General features: G+C 52.6%; 1 protein-coding gene across 2 annotated transcripts in view; it reads left to right on the top strand.

Moving 5' to 3' along the window:
• LOC135182285 (contactin-4) overlaps positions 1–15,915 on the top strand; it is a 434,616-nt gene that overhangs the window by 247,226 nt on the left and 171,475 nt on the right. For both annotated transcript variants that reach the window (XM_064156172.1, XM_064156171.1), the window contains exon 3: positions 4,976–5,111. In XM_064156172.1, the coding sequence (XP_064012242.1) occupies positions 5,057–5,111 (55 nt within the window). In that variant the 5' untranslated portion in view covers positions 4,976–5,056. The remainder of the gene's footprint in view (positions 1–4,975; positions 5,112–15,915) is intronic.

Genomic DNA, 15,915 nt, shown 5'->3' with positions numbered 1-15,915 from the left:
CAATCCACCTGCTGCTTTGTGCTTGCCCTGAGCTCTTCCTTTGTGGAGGTGATTAAAGGGAGCCTGTTGCTGTCTGTGTGTGCAGCATGCTTCATTAGCAGTGATTTATTTGGGAGTTTAGCAGAACTGGCACTGTGCAGCACACTGATGTGCAGGAGGGAAACGTGAGAGGCTTGCTAAGGCTTCCCCCCTGCTGCTGCTGTTCCTGCAGTATGGCTCTGTGATTCCAGGAATACTTTGGGGGCTCAGGCTTGTGTGGCAGGTTTTCTTTCCAGGTGCTCACAACATTGAGGTCTAGGCAGGATTTTGTTAGGAAGTTGTTGGCAGAGAGAGTGGTTGGCATTGGAATGGGCTGCCCAGGGAGGTGGTGGAGTGGCTGTGGCTGGAGGTGTTGAAGCCAAGCCTGGCTGGGGCACTTAGTGCCATGGTCTGGTTGGTTGGGCAGGGCTGGGTGCTAGGTTGGGCTGGATGATCTTGGAGCTCTCTTCCAACCTGGCTGATTCTATGATTCTGATCTATGATTTGGTGTCTGTATAGTGCAAATTAAGCTGCAAAAGTGTGTGTGTGTGTTTGTGCTCTGGATGTGTCAGTAGCCCTCAGGCTTAAGTTCTGCATTTCTGGTTTGGGTTTTTCTGTGGAGTTGCTAAGTGTGAGCCAGCAGTGTGCCCAGGTGGCAGAGAAAGCCAATGGCATCCTGGCTTGCATTAGAAAGGCTGTGGCCAGCAGGAGCAGGGAGGTGATTGTCCCCTTGGACTCTGCTCTGGTGAGGCCACACCTCGAGTGTTGTGTTCAGTGTTGGGCACCTCATTACAAGAGGGGTGTGGAGGTGTTGGAGCCAGTGCAGAGGAAGACAATGAAGCTGGTGAAGGGCTTGGAAAGTAAATGGGATGAGGAGCAACTGAAGGAGCTGAGGCTGTTTAATGTGGAAAAGAAGAGGCCAAGGGGAGACCTCATTGCTGTCTACAGCTACCTGAAAGGAGGTTGTGGAGAGGCTGCTGCTGGGCTCTGCTCACAGGTAATTAGAATCATAGAATCAACCAGAAGATTGGAAGAGAGCTCCAAGCTCACTCAGCCCAACCCAGCACCCAGCCCTGCCCAACCAACCAGACCATGGCACTAAGTGCCCCAGCCAGGCTTGGCTTCAACACCTCCAGCCACAGCCACTCCACCACCTCCCTGGGCAGCCCATTCCAATGCCAATCACTCTCTCTGACAACAACTTCCTAACAACATCCAGCCTAGACCTGCCCTGGCACAACTTGAGGCTGTGTCCCCTTCTTCTGGTGCTGGCTGCCTGGCAGCAGAGCCCAACCCCACCTGGCTACAGCCTCCCTGCAGGCAGCTGCAGGCAGCAATGAGCTCTGCCCTGAGCCTCCTCTGCTGCAGGCTGCACACCCCCAGCTCCCTCAGCCTCTCCTCACAGGGCTGTGCTCCAGGCCCCTCCCCAGCCTTGCTGCCCTTCTCCAAACACCTTCCAGCACTTCAACATCTCTCTTGACTGGAGGAGCCCAGAACTGGACACAGCACTCAAGGTGTGGCCTGAGCAGTGCTGAGATCTTCCAGTCTAACCTCTACTAAAGCAGGGCACCCCCAGCAGCACAGTGCCCAGCTGAGACTTGGCAGCTCTCCACACAAGGAGACTCCACAACCTCTCTGGGCAGCCTGCTCCAAGCCTCCAGCACCCTCACACCAAAGCAGTTTCTCCTGCTGTTCAGGTGGCACCTCCTGAGCTGCAGTTTGTGCCCATTGCCCTCCCCAGCCTCCCTGTAGCTGTAAGGACTCCCCTTACAGGGGAAGGCTTTCAGCTCTTGCACTGGACTTAACAATCCTGCTGATCACTGTGTATTTTTAGCAGAGCTGTTATTTTTGGCTGAAAAGAAGCCCCTGTGCTTGAGTCACAACATCTTGGGAAGGCATGAAAGAGCCTGCTATTTTTAATGACCTTTCAAGCTAAGAAGTGATTTACATCACTAATTATGAAATGGGTCTCTGGGTTTTTTTTTAAGTAGTATTTCAAATGCTTAGAGAATCATTTAAGGGAAGAAAAAACTCAGTTTGGAAGCAGCCACAAAGTTGCCAGGATTTTCCCCAAAGGGGTGGTGGGTCAGGAGAAGCTCTGATAAGAGGAGCTGCAGTGGGAGGTGGGGAGGGATAATAAATGGAAGGTATCCAAGACTGTTCTCCCGTGGAAAGCTGGGGAATGAATTACCCAAGCAGCAATTTGAGTTCAAAGAGAGTGTCAGGGCTGTGACTCCAAGAGCTTTGGGACCTGCAGGCAGGACAGTCATCTCCATGGTCACAGGCTCACAGGATGTCAGGGGTTGGAAGGGACCCAAGGAGATCATCCAGTCCAGCCCCCCTGCCAGAGCAGGACAATGCTGTGTAACACAGATCACAGAGAACACATCCATGTGTGCTCCATGTAAAACTGGCCCCCACTTCCTGCAGAAGAGGAGGCTCAGGGCAGAGCTCATTGCTGTCTGCAGCTGCCTGCAGGGAGGCTGTAGCCAGGTGGGGTTGGGCTCTGCTGCCGAGCAGCCAGGGACAGAACAAGGGGACACAGCCTCAAGCTGTGCCAGGGCAGGTTCAGGCTGGATGTTGTTAGGAAGTTGTTGTCAGAGAGAGTGATTGGCATTGGAATGGGCTGCCCAGGGAGGTGGTGGAGTGGCTGTGCCTGGAGGTGTTTAAGGTCAGGCTGGATGAGGCTGTGGACAGCCTGCTCTAGGGTAGGGTGTCCCTAAAATCCTAGAACCATAGAATCAGTCAGGGATACAGAATCAGAAGGGACTACAGGGATCATCTAGTTCCAACCCCCTTCCTGATCTAGGGTAGGTGTCCCTGCCCATGGCAGGGGGTTGGAACTGGCTGATCCTTGTGGTCCCTTCCAACTCTGTCTGACTCTATGATTCTCTGAACTGTGTCAACCCCAGTGAAGGCCTATGATGGTATTTTCCTTGAGAAATTAATGATTAATACTCTTAATCATTCCCCTAAGTTATTAGTTGCCATTGATGAGTCCTTCCTGTTAACCCCCAGGCAGCCTCATCAGCCTGCCTGAGAGCAGATGAATCTTTCCAATTAGTCTCTGTCCCTTTCCAAGTTTCATCCTTGGCTTGTTAGTCCTCTCAGTGCACCCAACCTGACTTCATTATCAATTTGAACTCAGAAGAGCCAGCAGAGACCTCTCGTGATGCCCCTTCACAAGCTATTAGTCATGCAGTTTGTCTGGGAAGCACAAAGGCCTCTTTGCTTCCAGCCTTCAGTGGGGATGAATAAATGATAGAACAAAAAGGCATGTCTGGTTTGATTTGGTTAGGTTGAATCTTTAGCTGCCTGCTCTGGGGAAGGTTCCTTTGTAAAAGGGGGGCATTTTTTTTCCTCTCCCTTGGGTTGCATTTGGAGGGGGAAAGAGGGAGGGTCTGCTTTGCAGTGGGAAGCTGAGAAAGTCTTCCAGTTGCCTGCTTACAAACTGGGCAGCTGTTTGCAGGTTGTAATGGAGAGTGAGGAGAAGATCAGGTTTTACCTGGAGGGGGCTTCTGAAAGACTTTGAGAGCAATGATAATGGGGGTGAAATGGAAGAAGGATCCTCCTTTCCTCAGCAGTGCAGGAGCACTTCCCAGGAAGGGTGACTTTGTGAGCATCATCAAGAGATTTGGGCTTGTTGGAGAAGAGAAGGCTCTGAGATCTTCTTGTGGCCTTCCAGTGTCTGGAGGGTTCTCCAGTGCCTGGAAGGGTCTTCTGAAAGAAGGCTCTGAGATCTTCTTGTGGCCTTCCAGTATCTGGAGGGCTCCAGTGCCTGGAGGGGTCTTCTGAAAGAAGGCTCTGAGATCTTCTTGTGGCCTTCCAGTGTCTGGAGGGGTCTCCAGTACCTGGAGGGGTCTTCTGAAAGACTTTGAGAGCAATGATAATGAGGGTGAAATGGAAGAAGGATCTTCCTTTCCTCAGCAGTGCAGGAACACTTCCCAGAAAGAGTGACTTTGTGAGCATGATCAGAGGGCTGGAGCAGGCTGAGAGATTTGGGCTTGTTCAGTTTGGAGAAGAGAAGGCTCTGAGATCTTCTTGTTGCCTTCCAGTATCTAAAGAAGGCTACAAGAAAGCTGCTGAAGGACTCTGTAGGATGTCAGGTGGTGACAGGACTGGAGGCAATGGAATGGGAGGTCTGTTCTGGTGGGAGATGTCCCTGCCAATGACAGGGGGTTGGAACTAGATGGTCTTTGAGGTCCCTTCCAACCTAAACCATTCTGTGATTCTGTGATCCAAGGCAGAGGAGGGGGGATTTAGATTAGAATTTAGGAAGCAGTTCTTCACCATGAGGGTGGTGAGACACTGGAACAGGTTGCCCAAAGAGGTAGTGGAAGCTCCATCCCCGGGCATTACTAAGGCTGGGCTGGATGGGGTTTTGAGTAACCTGATCTAGTATGAGGTGTCCCTGTCCATGCAGGGGGGCTGGAACTTGATGATCTTTGAAGTCCCTTCCAACCTTGCCACTTGTGTGATTCTGTGGCTTTGCAGAGACAGAATCATAGAGTCAGGCAGGTTGGAAGGGAGCTCCAAGCCCATCCAGCCCTGGCCAGTCAACCAGACCATGGCACTAAGTGCTTCTTCCATGGATATGTGATGTGTGTGGAGGCAAGGGAGAGTAATCCCCACCATCTCCCTCTTAACTCTGGTCTGCAGAGTTAACTAATCACTGCTCAGACGACCCCAGAGAGGCAGGGAGCAAATCTGCCAGCGCCTGAATGGATGCAGAAGAAATCTCACAAGAGGGAGAGGCAGATAAAGGGTTACCATTTGTCAGCCTCATCTGGCACTCAGCCTCCTCAGACCATCACACAGCACTCCTCAGAGTGCTTTTGCATTAAGTGTTTCCAAACGTTTCTGTCTCAGTTTTCAGATGCAGCATTCCTGGAAAGGATTAAAAACCCCAAGCTGGAATGAGCAGCAGTCCCAAATCTTCTCCTCTTCTCTTTTACAGATTGAAAGCTGCCTGATTTTTCCAAGGAGCCTCCTTGTCTTCTGCACTTCAACTCCTCTCCTCTGACCCCAGAAGGTGAAGATGAGGTTGCTATGGGAGATGCTCGTGCTGCAGTCGTTCATGGTGTGCCTTGCAGGTAAGGTGCCACTGAAAAGCCTCTGTGCTACACACCAATGCCAAAGAGCACACATTTAGCACACCTCCAAGCCACACTTGTTTTGTTGCTGCTGGGTTTGACTTGTCCCTGGGAAACAGCAGTTATTTACATTGGTCTACTTTGGGAATCTTTTGGGACAGCATAAAACCCTCAAAGATCCCCACAAAGTTTAGATGCTTTGAGTGAAAGATGCCAACGTTTGAGGCCCTACCTCCTTCAGCACTGCTTGTGGATTCTAGTCAAGAGTCTGCTCATTGTTGTTCAAGTTGTGTTAATTCAGGATGCTTTACTCACACCAATCAACTTTGCTAGACTTGGTCAGAAGTTGTGCTCCCAAACTCAACTATTTCAGTCCATTCTAGTCAAGAGTCTGCTCATTGTTGTTCAAGTTGTATTAATTCAGGATGCTTTATTCACACCACTAAACTTGGTCAGAAGTTGTGCTCCCAAACTCAACTGTTGCAGTCCATCCTAGCCAAAAATCTGCTCATTGTTGTTCAAGTTGTATTAGTTCAGGATGCTTTATTCACACCACTAAACTTTGTTAGACTTGGTCAGAAGTTGTGCTCCCAAACTCAACTGTTGCAGTCCATCCTAGCCAAAAATCTGCTCATTGTTGTTCAAGTTGTATTAGTTCAGGATGCTTTATTCACACCACTGAACTTTGCTAGACTTGGTCAGAAGTTGTGCTCCCAAACTCAACTATTTCAGATCATTCTAGTCAAGAGTCTGCTCATTGTTGTTCAAGTTGTGTTAATTCTGGATGCTGTTTTAATGCTATGAGTTTTAACAAGTCCAAGTGCAAGGTTCTGCACTTGGCCCGCAACAACCCTATGCAGCACTACTGGCTGGAGACAGAGTGGCTGAGAGCAGCCAGGCAGAGAGGGAGCTGGGGGTGCTGGCAGATAGTAGCTGAAGAGGAGCCAGCAGTGTGCCAATGAGGCCAAGGAGGCCACTGGCATCCTAGCCTGGATAAGGAGCAGTGTGGCCAGCAGGACTAGGGAAGTTCTCCTCCCTTGTACTCAGCACTGGTGAGGCCACACCTTGAGTGCTGTGTCCAGTTCTGGGCTCCTCCATTGCAGAGAGATGCTGAGGTGCTGGAAGGTGTTTGGGGAAGGGCAGCAAGGCTGGAGAGGGGCCTGGAGCACAGCCCTGTGAGGAGAGGCTGAGGGAGCTGGGGGTGTGCAGCCTGCAGCAGAGGAGGCTCAGGGCAGAGCTCATTGCTGTCTGCAGCTCCCTGCAGGGAGGCTGTAGCCAGGTGGGGTTGGGCTCTGCTGCCAGGCAGCCAGCAACAGAACAAGGGGACACAGCCTCAAGCTGTGCCAGGGGAGGTTGCCTGGAGAAGAGAAGGCTCAGAGCAGACCTCACTGCTGTCTACAGCTACCTGAAGAGACATTGTGGAGAGGCTGCTGCTGGGCTCTACTCACAGGTAACTGGAGACAGAACAAGGAGAAATGGCCTCAAGCTGAGGCTGGGGAGGTTCAGATAGGGCAATAGGAAAAAGCTTTTCCTGGAGAGAGTGGTCAGGGCCTGGAATGAGCTGCCCAGGGAGGTGGTGCAGTCCCCCACCCTGGCGGTGTTTAAGGGTGGTTTGGATGTGGTGCTTAGGGCTATGTTTTAGGGTGAATCTTGTAGAGCAGGGTTCTAGGTTGGGCTTGGTGCTGCTGAGGGGCTTTGCCAGGCTGGCTGATTCTGTGATGAGTTGTTGTTTTCCCATCTTCTCTGCTGAGTGTTTGAATGCTCAATTAGACCCAGGTGGAGGGATAGCTCCCAGTCCCATTACAGTGGTGTTCTGTTACAGCTGAGGGCTTGCTCCATTTCACAGATAATTACAATACCATATTTCAGGGATATAACCATCTTCTCTAACTGCCCTTGTTTCACAGCTTCTTCCCAGAGAGTTTGCACTGTTCCCAACAGAATGAAATTTCCCAGGAATGTGCCTTTTTTGGTTTTCCTGGAAGCCAAACACTTTTGAAGGCATTTCCCATCTGCAGGGGGGCAGCAAAGCTTACACCGAATCTCTGCTGACCTTATCTTAGAGTGGGTTAGGTTGGAAGGGACCTCAAAGCTCAGCCAGTTCCAACCCCTCACCATAGGCAGGGACACCTCACACTAGAACAGGTTGCTCAAGGTCTCATCCAGCCTGGACTTGAACACCTCCCTGGGCAACCTGTGCCAGTGTCTCCCCACCCTCAACCTGTGCCAGTGTCTGACCACCCTCAACCTGTACCAGTGTCTCACCACCCTCAACCTGTGCCAGTGTCTCACCACCCTCAACCTGTGCCAGTGTCTCACCACCCTCACTGCAAACAACTTCTTCCTAACATCCAGTTTTAATCTCCCTTCTGCCACTTCAAACCCATTCCTCCTCTTCCTGTCATTACAAGACCTTATCACTAGTCCCTCCCCAGCTCTTCTGTAGCCCTCTGCAGATCCTGCAAGGCCACTCCAAGGTCTCCTCCAAGCCTTCTCTTCTCCAGGCTGCACAGCCCCAACTCTCTCAGCCTGTGCTCAGAGCAGAGCTGCTGCAGCCCTCTCAGCATCTTGGTGGCCTCCTCTGGACTGGCTCCAACACTTCCATGTCCTGCTTGTGCTGGGGGCTGCAGAGCTGCACCCAGGACTGCAGGTGGGGTCTCATGAGCACATGGAGTTATGTGTTAGGCTGGGGGAACTGAAGCTGTCTGATTTTTGAGGAGTCAAGCAACCTGGTGTAGTAGGAGATGTCCCTGGCCATGGCAGCAGTGTTGGAACAAGGTCATCTTTAAGGTCCCTTCCAGTCTAATGATTCTCTGAACTGTGGTTGTGCATCTGTGGTGGGGTTCTGATCACACCAGGGCTGTCCAAGTCTGTCTTGAGTCTCTGCCTCTTTGCTCTTCAGCTCTTGTTGGTTGTGCCCTGCTGGAAAGGGCCATGAGGATGATAATAGGGCAGGAGCACCTCTGCTATGAGAAGAGACTGAGGGAGCTGAAGCTGTTCAGTCTGGAGAGGAGAAGGCTCCAAGGTGACCTTACTGTGGCCTTGCAGTATCTTAAATGAGCTACAGGAAAGCTGGGGAGGGACTTTTGAGGCTGTCAGGCAGTGATAGGACTGGGAGTAATGGAACAAAGCTGGAAATGGGGAGAGTCAGACTGGATGTTAGTGACAAGTTGTTCAGCATGAGGGTGGTGAGAGGCTGGAAGGGGTTGCCCAGGGAGGTGGTGGAAGCCTCATCCCTGGAGATGTTTAAGGCCAGGCTGGCTGAGGCTGTGGGCTCTAGTGTGAGGTGTCCCTGGGCATGGCAGGGGGGTTGGAACTGGCTGATCCTTGTGGTGCCTTCCAACCCTGACTGACTCTATGACAATTATCCTTGACAGTAGAATTCATTTAACATATTGGCACACTCATTTAACAGATTCCTCTCTTTTGGTTCTGGGGGGGTGCCTGTTATGCTCTAATTAAGGTTTACATCACCTCAGTGTTCAGTTGGCCTGCTCCAATTGATCTGCTGCTTGGCACTCAGGCTATTTTACTGCTTGCTTTGGTAACTTGAGGTTTCTTCCTTTTTCTGTGTGTAGATTGTCAGGGTGGTTTGGGATTCCCCCCCCCCCAGCATTTTAGGCAATAACAGACTGCTTATAATAGTGTTTACTTTCTTCTGCTTAGCTCTACTGAACATAAAGCCACTTTTATTCCGGTACTTAGGGGTGCCTATTCTTTGAGGTTTGGTTCCAAGTCTTTCTAAATGTGCTGTGACAGTTCCTGAGCTGGCAGAAAATTGGATGCAGAGAGATTCTGCAATGCAGTGCCACACGTGTTTCAGGTGCTGCAACCCTGGAGGAGTTGGGCTGCAGGAAGACCTCCCTGCAGGAGCAAGGAGGTGATTGTCCCCTTGGACTCTGCTCTGCTGAGGCCACACCTCGAGTGTTGTGTTCAGTGTTGGGCACCTCATTACAAGAGGGGTGTGGAGGTGCTGGAGCCAGTGCAGAGGAAGACAATGAAGCTGGTGAAGGGCTTGGAAAGTAAATGTGATGAGGAGCAACTGAAGGAGCTGAGGCTGTTTAGTGTGGAAAAGAAGAGGCCAAGGGGAGACCTCATTGCTGTCTACAGCTACCTGAAAGGAGGTTGTGGAGAGGCTGCTGCTGGGCTCTGCTCACAGGTAATTAGAATCATAGAATCAACCAGAAGATTGGAAGAGAGCTCCAAGCTCAGCCAGCCCAACCTAGCACCCAGCCCTGCCCAACCAACCAGACCATGGCACTAAGTGCCCCAGCCAGGCTTGGCTGCAACACCTCCAGGGACAGTGACTCCACCACCTCCCTGGGCAGCCCATGCCAATGCCAATCACTCTCTCTGCCAACAACTTCCTAACAACATCCAGCCTGAACCTGCCCTGGCACAGCTCGAGTCTATTTCCACATTTAGCAGTCAGCAAAGGGTAATTCTGTTATTGCCCTTTGCTGGTATTGTCATTCTCTATTATAAGAGAAACAAAGAGTGAGAGGGACAGAAACTTTGAAGGGGCAGAATCATTTGAGCTAAGAGGGCATAGGGATAAGAAAATTAAATGTGGAGTGGGCACAAATTTGTTTCAATTGAAAGCAGAAGACTTTGAGCAGGCAGAGTGGGATTCTAGGGTATAGCTGCAGAGGAGAGCTGAGAAGATGCCTGTGATTATGTGTAATTTATGCTTATTTAGGGATTAGCTGGCAAGTTTTTCTGTGATTGCAGAGGATTTGCCTCAGCCTCACAAGAGGTCTCTCCCCATTTTACATGCCTGAGCCATCAGCAGTGGAGCTCTCACTGGATGTGACCAGACTCTGCCTCAAACCCTCATTTCCCAGATTATCAAGTTAGAGACCAGATCTCTGGAGTTTTCTTGCCTGCCTTTCACATGCAGATGATTAGGTGTGTTATGTTCTCCTCTGTTTCACTCACAAGTCCATCTGGGCCAGTTTAATGATGTCTTCCTCCCCCATGTTATGGGGGTAAGATGATGCACTTGAAATAAAACAGAGGCTAGACAGACAATTTGAGGAGCAGATGTTGCAGCTACCTGGCTGTGTATTGATCCCCTGTGCATTTTAGATGATGCCTCTTTCCAATTTAGCTCCTTTGCATTTGAATTAGGGTGTAAGGATGGGAATTAAATCTCATTTAGGGAGTTAGAAAACCACCTCCTTTTCCAAGCATCAATCAAATTAGGGAGAACACAGACCCGTTTTTTTTTCCTCTCTTGCCAAGAATAACAGAGAGGTTAATGGCAAACTTTGAGGTGATTGGTGTAGGGATTTGGAGGGAGAGCACTGCCTGGCCTGCAGAAGAGGAGGCTCAGGGGTGCCTGCATAGCTCCTGAAATTCTGAATAGATTTGCACCTCTACAGAGCTACTCTTAAGTGTCAAGAGAAGGGCAGCAAGGCTGGGGAGGGGCCTGGAGCACAGCCCTGTGAGGAGAGGCTGAGGGAGCTGGGGGTGTGCAGCCTGCAGCAGAGGAGGCTCAGGGCAGAGCTCATTGCTGCCTGCAGCTGCCTGCAGGGAGGCTGTAGCCAGGTGGGGTTGGGCTCTGCTGCCAGGCACTCAGCAACAAAACAAGGGGACACAGCCTCAAGCTGTGGCAGGGCAGGTCTAGACTGGATGTTGTTAGGAAGTTGTTGTCAGAGAGAGTGATTGGCACTGGAATGGGCTGCCCAGGGAGGTGGTGGAGTGGCTGTGGCTGGAGGTGTTGAAGCCAAGCCTGGCTGGGGCACTTAGTGCCATGGTCTGGTTGGTTGGGCAGGGCTGGGTGCTGGGTTGGGCTGGCTGAGCTTGGAGCTCTCTTCCAACCTAGCTGATTCTATGATTATTGGAAAGGGAACTAACTGTGTGCTTATTGAGGACAAGGAGAAGGTAAGAGGCTGGGCAGGGAGGCTTCGTTGCTGGCTCCACCTCTGAGGTCAGATTCACACAACTGAGAACTGCAGCACTGTGCTCTGGCATTTATCCAGAAACACCACCACATGGAGTGCCTGTGTGCCAGAGCCTCCTCTCCCCGTTCCTGAGACCTTGGCTTGGAACATGTATTTGCTGCAGTTTGTCTCCAGGTGCTGGGGAAAGCCTGGCAGGAGGAGGCAGAAGCCTGCCTCGGCGTAAACATTCCATCCCCTGGCACTGCCCTGCACAGCCACAGCCTTTCTTTCTGTTTTCTCCACACTTTTCCTGGGCATCTTCATCATTTAGAACAGTAGCAGGAACCACTGTGGGAACCATTAGTTTCCACTCAGGCTTGGGGGTTTAAATCCCTTGGATTTTGCCTTCTGCCCTTCCCTGGTGCAGCAGAGCGTTAACTGACTGGAAACGATGTTGGCAGGGATCATTATTATTTGGATCAAGGTCTTTCAGCTAAGCAGCAATCAAGGGAGATCATCCAATTGGAAGGAAAGGGGAAAGGGTCAATTCAGCTGTGATAATTACAGTCTGTAAATGTGGGCAGTAACAGAATTACCCTTTACTGACTGCTCAACGTGTAGAGAGACTGGCAGGGCAGGGCTGGCTCACGTTACCCATAGCACAGACTGAGGCTCCTCACCACCCCTGCATGGTTTTGTTGGGTCTCTCAAGAATCAGAGAATGGTAGAGGTTGCAAGGAGCCTCTGAGTATCATCTAGGCTAACCCCCCTGCTAATGTGTGGTCAGCCACAGCAGCTTGCTCAGGATGATGATGTCACAGATCACAGGATGTTAGGGGTTGGCAGGGACCCAAAGAGATAGAATCATAGAATCAATCACTCTTGATGGCAACAACTTCCTCCTAACATCCAGCTTAGACCTCCCCCAGCACAACTTGAGTCTGTGTCCCCTTGTTCTGTTGCTGGCTGCCTGGCAGCAGAGCCCAACCCCACCTGGCTAAAGCCTCCCTGCAGGTAGTTGTAGACAGCAATGAGGTCACCCTCGAGCCTCCTGTTCTCCAGTCCAACCCCCCTGCCAGAGCAGGACCACACAATCTAGCTCAGGGCACACAGGAACACATCCAGACAGGCCTGGAAAGGCTACAGACAAGAAGACTCCACAGCCTCTCTGGGCAGCCTGTGCAACCTGGACATTCAAGTCCAGGTTGGATGAGATCTTGAGCGACCTGTTCTAGTGTGAGGTGTCCCTGCCTATGGCAGAGGGGTGGAACTGGCTGAGCTTTGAGGTCCCTTCCAAGCTAAACCATTCTATGGCCTTTGCAGCCTCCACTGGCCTCTCTCCAGTACTTCCCTGTCTTCCCTGAACTGGGGAGCCCAGAACTGGACCCAGCCCTCCAGATGTGCCTTCAGCAGGGCACACAAGATGGGGAGAAGAAGAACCTCCCTTCACCTGCTGGTCCCTTTTTAATGTGCCCCAGTATAGCTTTGGCTTTCATGACCACACAGAAATGGCTGCTGCCTTCTGAAGCTGTCCACTGGTTGTCAGGAGTGCTCCAGGTCTTCCAGGATCTGGGCTGTTAAATAGGACAAATGCTTCTGGATCCAAGTGCTCCAAGGCAGCTGATAGCAAGCGAGTGAGCGAGGGGCTGCTCCTGATAAATACTGCTGTTAATGAGTAGAGCACAGGATGCTGTAGTGCAGCTTCATTCAGCTGAGCACTGTTTAATGCTGGCTTCTTGAAGCCAATCTGTGCCCTAAAATTAAAGATACACCCACAGGGATCTGCTGGAGAGAGTCCAGCAGGAGGGCTGCGAGGATGCTGAGGGGACTGGAGGGCATGGCTGATGAGGAGAGGCTGAGGGACTGTTAAGGAGGGGTTTGAGTCTGGGTTTGGGGTGAGAGATAATGAGGCTGATGTAAAAGTTATGAAATAATTTATTAATATATAGAGAGAAAACTTCCCCAAACCTATTTACAGCTGGCCCACACGAAGTCTGGTAGGGCTGCTTGGCAGGATGCACTCAAATGAGTTAGGAAAACTCAGATGAAATGATTTAGGAAAACTCAGATGATTTAGGAAAACTCAGATTAAATGATTTAGGAAAACTCAGATTAAATGATTTAGGAAAACTCAGATGAAATGATTTAGGAGAACTCAGATGAAATGATTTAGGAAGCATCAAATCAAATGATTTAGGAAAAATCTTTAGGAAGGTTTATAAGCAGAGAGCCTGGCAGCACAAACTGCTGCTGAAAGGTCAGGCATACACTTTTACCAGCCTGAGTAAAGAGAGTTCAGCTGCTCACTGGTCACAGTCTCAGTGTTTGCGCTCCAAAAGCATAAGCAGGAGAATACAGGTAGTGGAAGGCAGGTGGTGGACTCCTGGGTCATTGCTGGGTCGCTGCCTACACTGGGGCTGGAGCAGCACAGCCAGTCCCAGTGTCCTGGGTCGCTGCCTACACTGGGGCTGGAGCAGCACAGCCAGTCCCAGTGTCCTGGGTCATTGCCTACACTGGGGCTGGAGCAGCACAGCCAGTCCCAGTGTCCTGGGTCACTGCCTACACTGGGGCTGGAGCAGCACAGCCAGTCCCAGTGTCCTGGGTCATTGCCTACACTGGGGCTGCAGCAGCACAGCCAGTCCCAGTGTCCTGGGTCATTGCTGGGTCGTTGCCTACACTGGGGCTGGAGCAGCACAGCCAGTCCCAGTGTCCTGGGTCATTGCTGGGTCGTTGCCTACACTGGGGCTGGAGCAGCACAGCCAGTCCCAGTGTCCTGGGTCATTGCTGGGTCGCTGCCTACACTGGGGCTGCAGCAGCACAGCCAGTCCCAGTGTCCTGGGTCATTGCTGGGTCACTGCCTACACTGGGGCTGGAGCAGCACAGCCAGTCCCAGTGCCCTGGGTCATTGCTGGATCGCTGCCTACACTGGGGCTGGAGCAGCACAGCCAGTCCCAGTGTCCTGGGCCGTGGCTGGGCCGTGGCTGGGTGGTTGCCTGTGTCCAGGCTGGCTCGGGCAGGGGCTGCCAGCCGCAGCTGCCGCCGCACTCGCAGGCACTGAGGCAAGCAGCGAACAGAAGAGGAGCAGCAGCAGCAGCGCAGGAGCAGGCAGGGCTGAGCGGTGAGCATCTGTCTGCCTGCACTGCCCTGGGTCTCAGGTGTGGGCTGGGGTTCGTGGTCCTCTGGCCACGGTATCTGGCAGTTGGCTTCTGGCAGTCGGCCAGAGCACACCAAGCCAGGCAGGGTCCAGAGGCCTGGCACCCCAGGCAGGGCAAGGGCACAGGCCTGGCCCCGGCAGGCCACCAGCCAGGCACCTGCGCTCCCACAGCCTGGGCCTGGGCAGGCCTTGTGGCGCCAGCTCTGTTGTGTCCCTCCGTGTCCCTCCGTGTCCCTCTGTGTCCCTCTGTGTCCCTCTGTGTCCCTCTGTCCCTCTGTGTCCCTCTGTGTCCCTCTGTCCCTCTGTGTCCCTCTGTGTCCCTCTGTGTCCCTCTGTGTCCCTCTGTCCCTCTGTGTCCCTCTGTGTCCCTCTGTGTCCCTCTCTGTCCCTCTCTGTCCCTCTGTCCCTCTGTGTCCCTCTGTGTCCCTCTGTGTCCCTCTGTCCCTCTGTGTCCCTCTGTGTCCCTCTCTGTCCCTCTCTGTCCCTCTCTGTCCCTCTGTCCCTCTGTGTCCCTCTGTGTCCCTCTGTGTCCCTCTGTCCCTCTGTGTCCCTCTGTGTCCCTCTGTGTCCCTCTGTGTCCCTCTGTGTCCCTCTGTGTCCCTCTGTGTCCCTCTGTGTCCCTCTGTCCCTCTGTGTCCCTCTGTGTCCCTCTGTGTCCCTCTCTGTCCCTCTCTGTCCCTCTCTGTCCCTCTCTGTCCCTCTCTGTCCCTCTGTCCCTCTGTGTCCCTCTGTGTCCCTCTGTGTCCCTCTGTCCCTCTGTGTCCCTCTGTGTCCCTCTGTGTCCCTCTGTGTCCCTCTGTGTCCCTCTGTGTCCCTCTGTGTCCCTCTGTGTCCCTCTGTCCCTCTGTGTCCCTCTGTGTCCCTCTGTGTCCCTTTGTGTCCCTCTGTGTCCCTCTGTGTCCCTCTGTGTCCCTCTGTGTCCCTTTGTGTCCCTCTGTGTCCCTCTGTGTCCCTCTGTGTCCCTCTGTGTCCCTCTGTCCCTCTGTGTCCCTCTGTGTCCCTCTGTGTCCCTCTGTGTCCCTCTGTGTCCCTTTGTGTCCCTCTGTCCCTCTGTGTCCCTCTGTGTCCCTTTGTGTGTTCACCTCGGGCATGGCAGTTAGGTAAAGGTCTCCAGGCAAGTCAGGACAGGCAGAAGCCTGGTTTGGGCCCATGGGCCCCCTGCGACAGGGACCTGTGGCCTTTCAGTCTGGGAAAGAGAAGGCTTAGAGGGCAGCTGATAAATGCTCCTCGGTACCTGAGGGCTGGGGGTCAGGAAGGGGGGGACAGGCTCTGCTCACTTGTTTTAAATCCAGGGGCATTTGCTGTGTTCAGTTTTGAGCTCCCCAGTTGAAGAGGGACAGGGATCTGCTGGAGAAGGCCCCGAGGAGGCTTAGGAGGACGATTAGAGGAGTGGAGCACTGCCTGAGGAGAGGCTGAGGGACCTGGGGCTGCTTAGACTGGACAAGAGAAGACTGAGAGAAGAGGTGGGATGAGGCCTTGAGCAACCTGTTCTAGTGAGAGGTGTCCCTGCCTGTGGCAGGGGGTTGGAACTGGCTGATCCTTGGGGTCCCTTCCAACCTAAACCATTCCATGATTATATGATTTAATCAATGTCTGTAACTATCTGAGGGCTGGGGGTCAGGAGGATGGGACAGGCTCTGCTCACTGCTCCCTGGATAGGACAAGCAGCAGTGGATGGAAGCTGCAGCACAGGAGGTTCCAGCTCAACACAAGGGGCAACTTCTTGCCTGGAAGGGTCCCAGAGCCCTGGCACAGGCTGCCCAGA

Source organism: Pogoniulus pusillus, chromosome 16 (genome assembly GCF_015220805.1).
Source record: "Pogoniulus pusillus isolate bPogPus1 chromosome 16, bPogPus1.pri, whole genome shotgun sequence".
NCBI classification, from domain to species: domain Eukaryota; kingdom Metazoa; phylum Chordata; class Aves; order Piciformes; family Lybiidae; genus Pogoniulus; species Pogoniulus pusillus.
The sequence above is the reverse complement of the archived record's forward strand: the minus strand, read 5'-3'. Positions and strand labels throughout refer to the sequence as shown.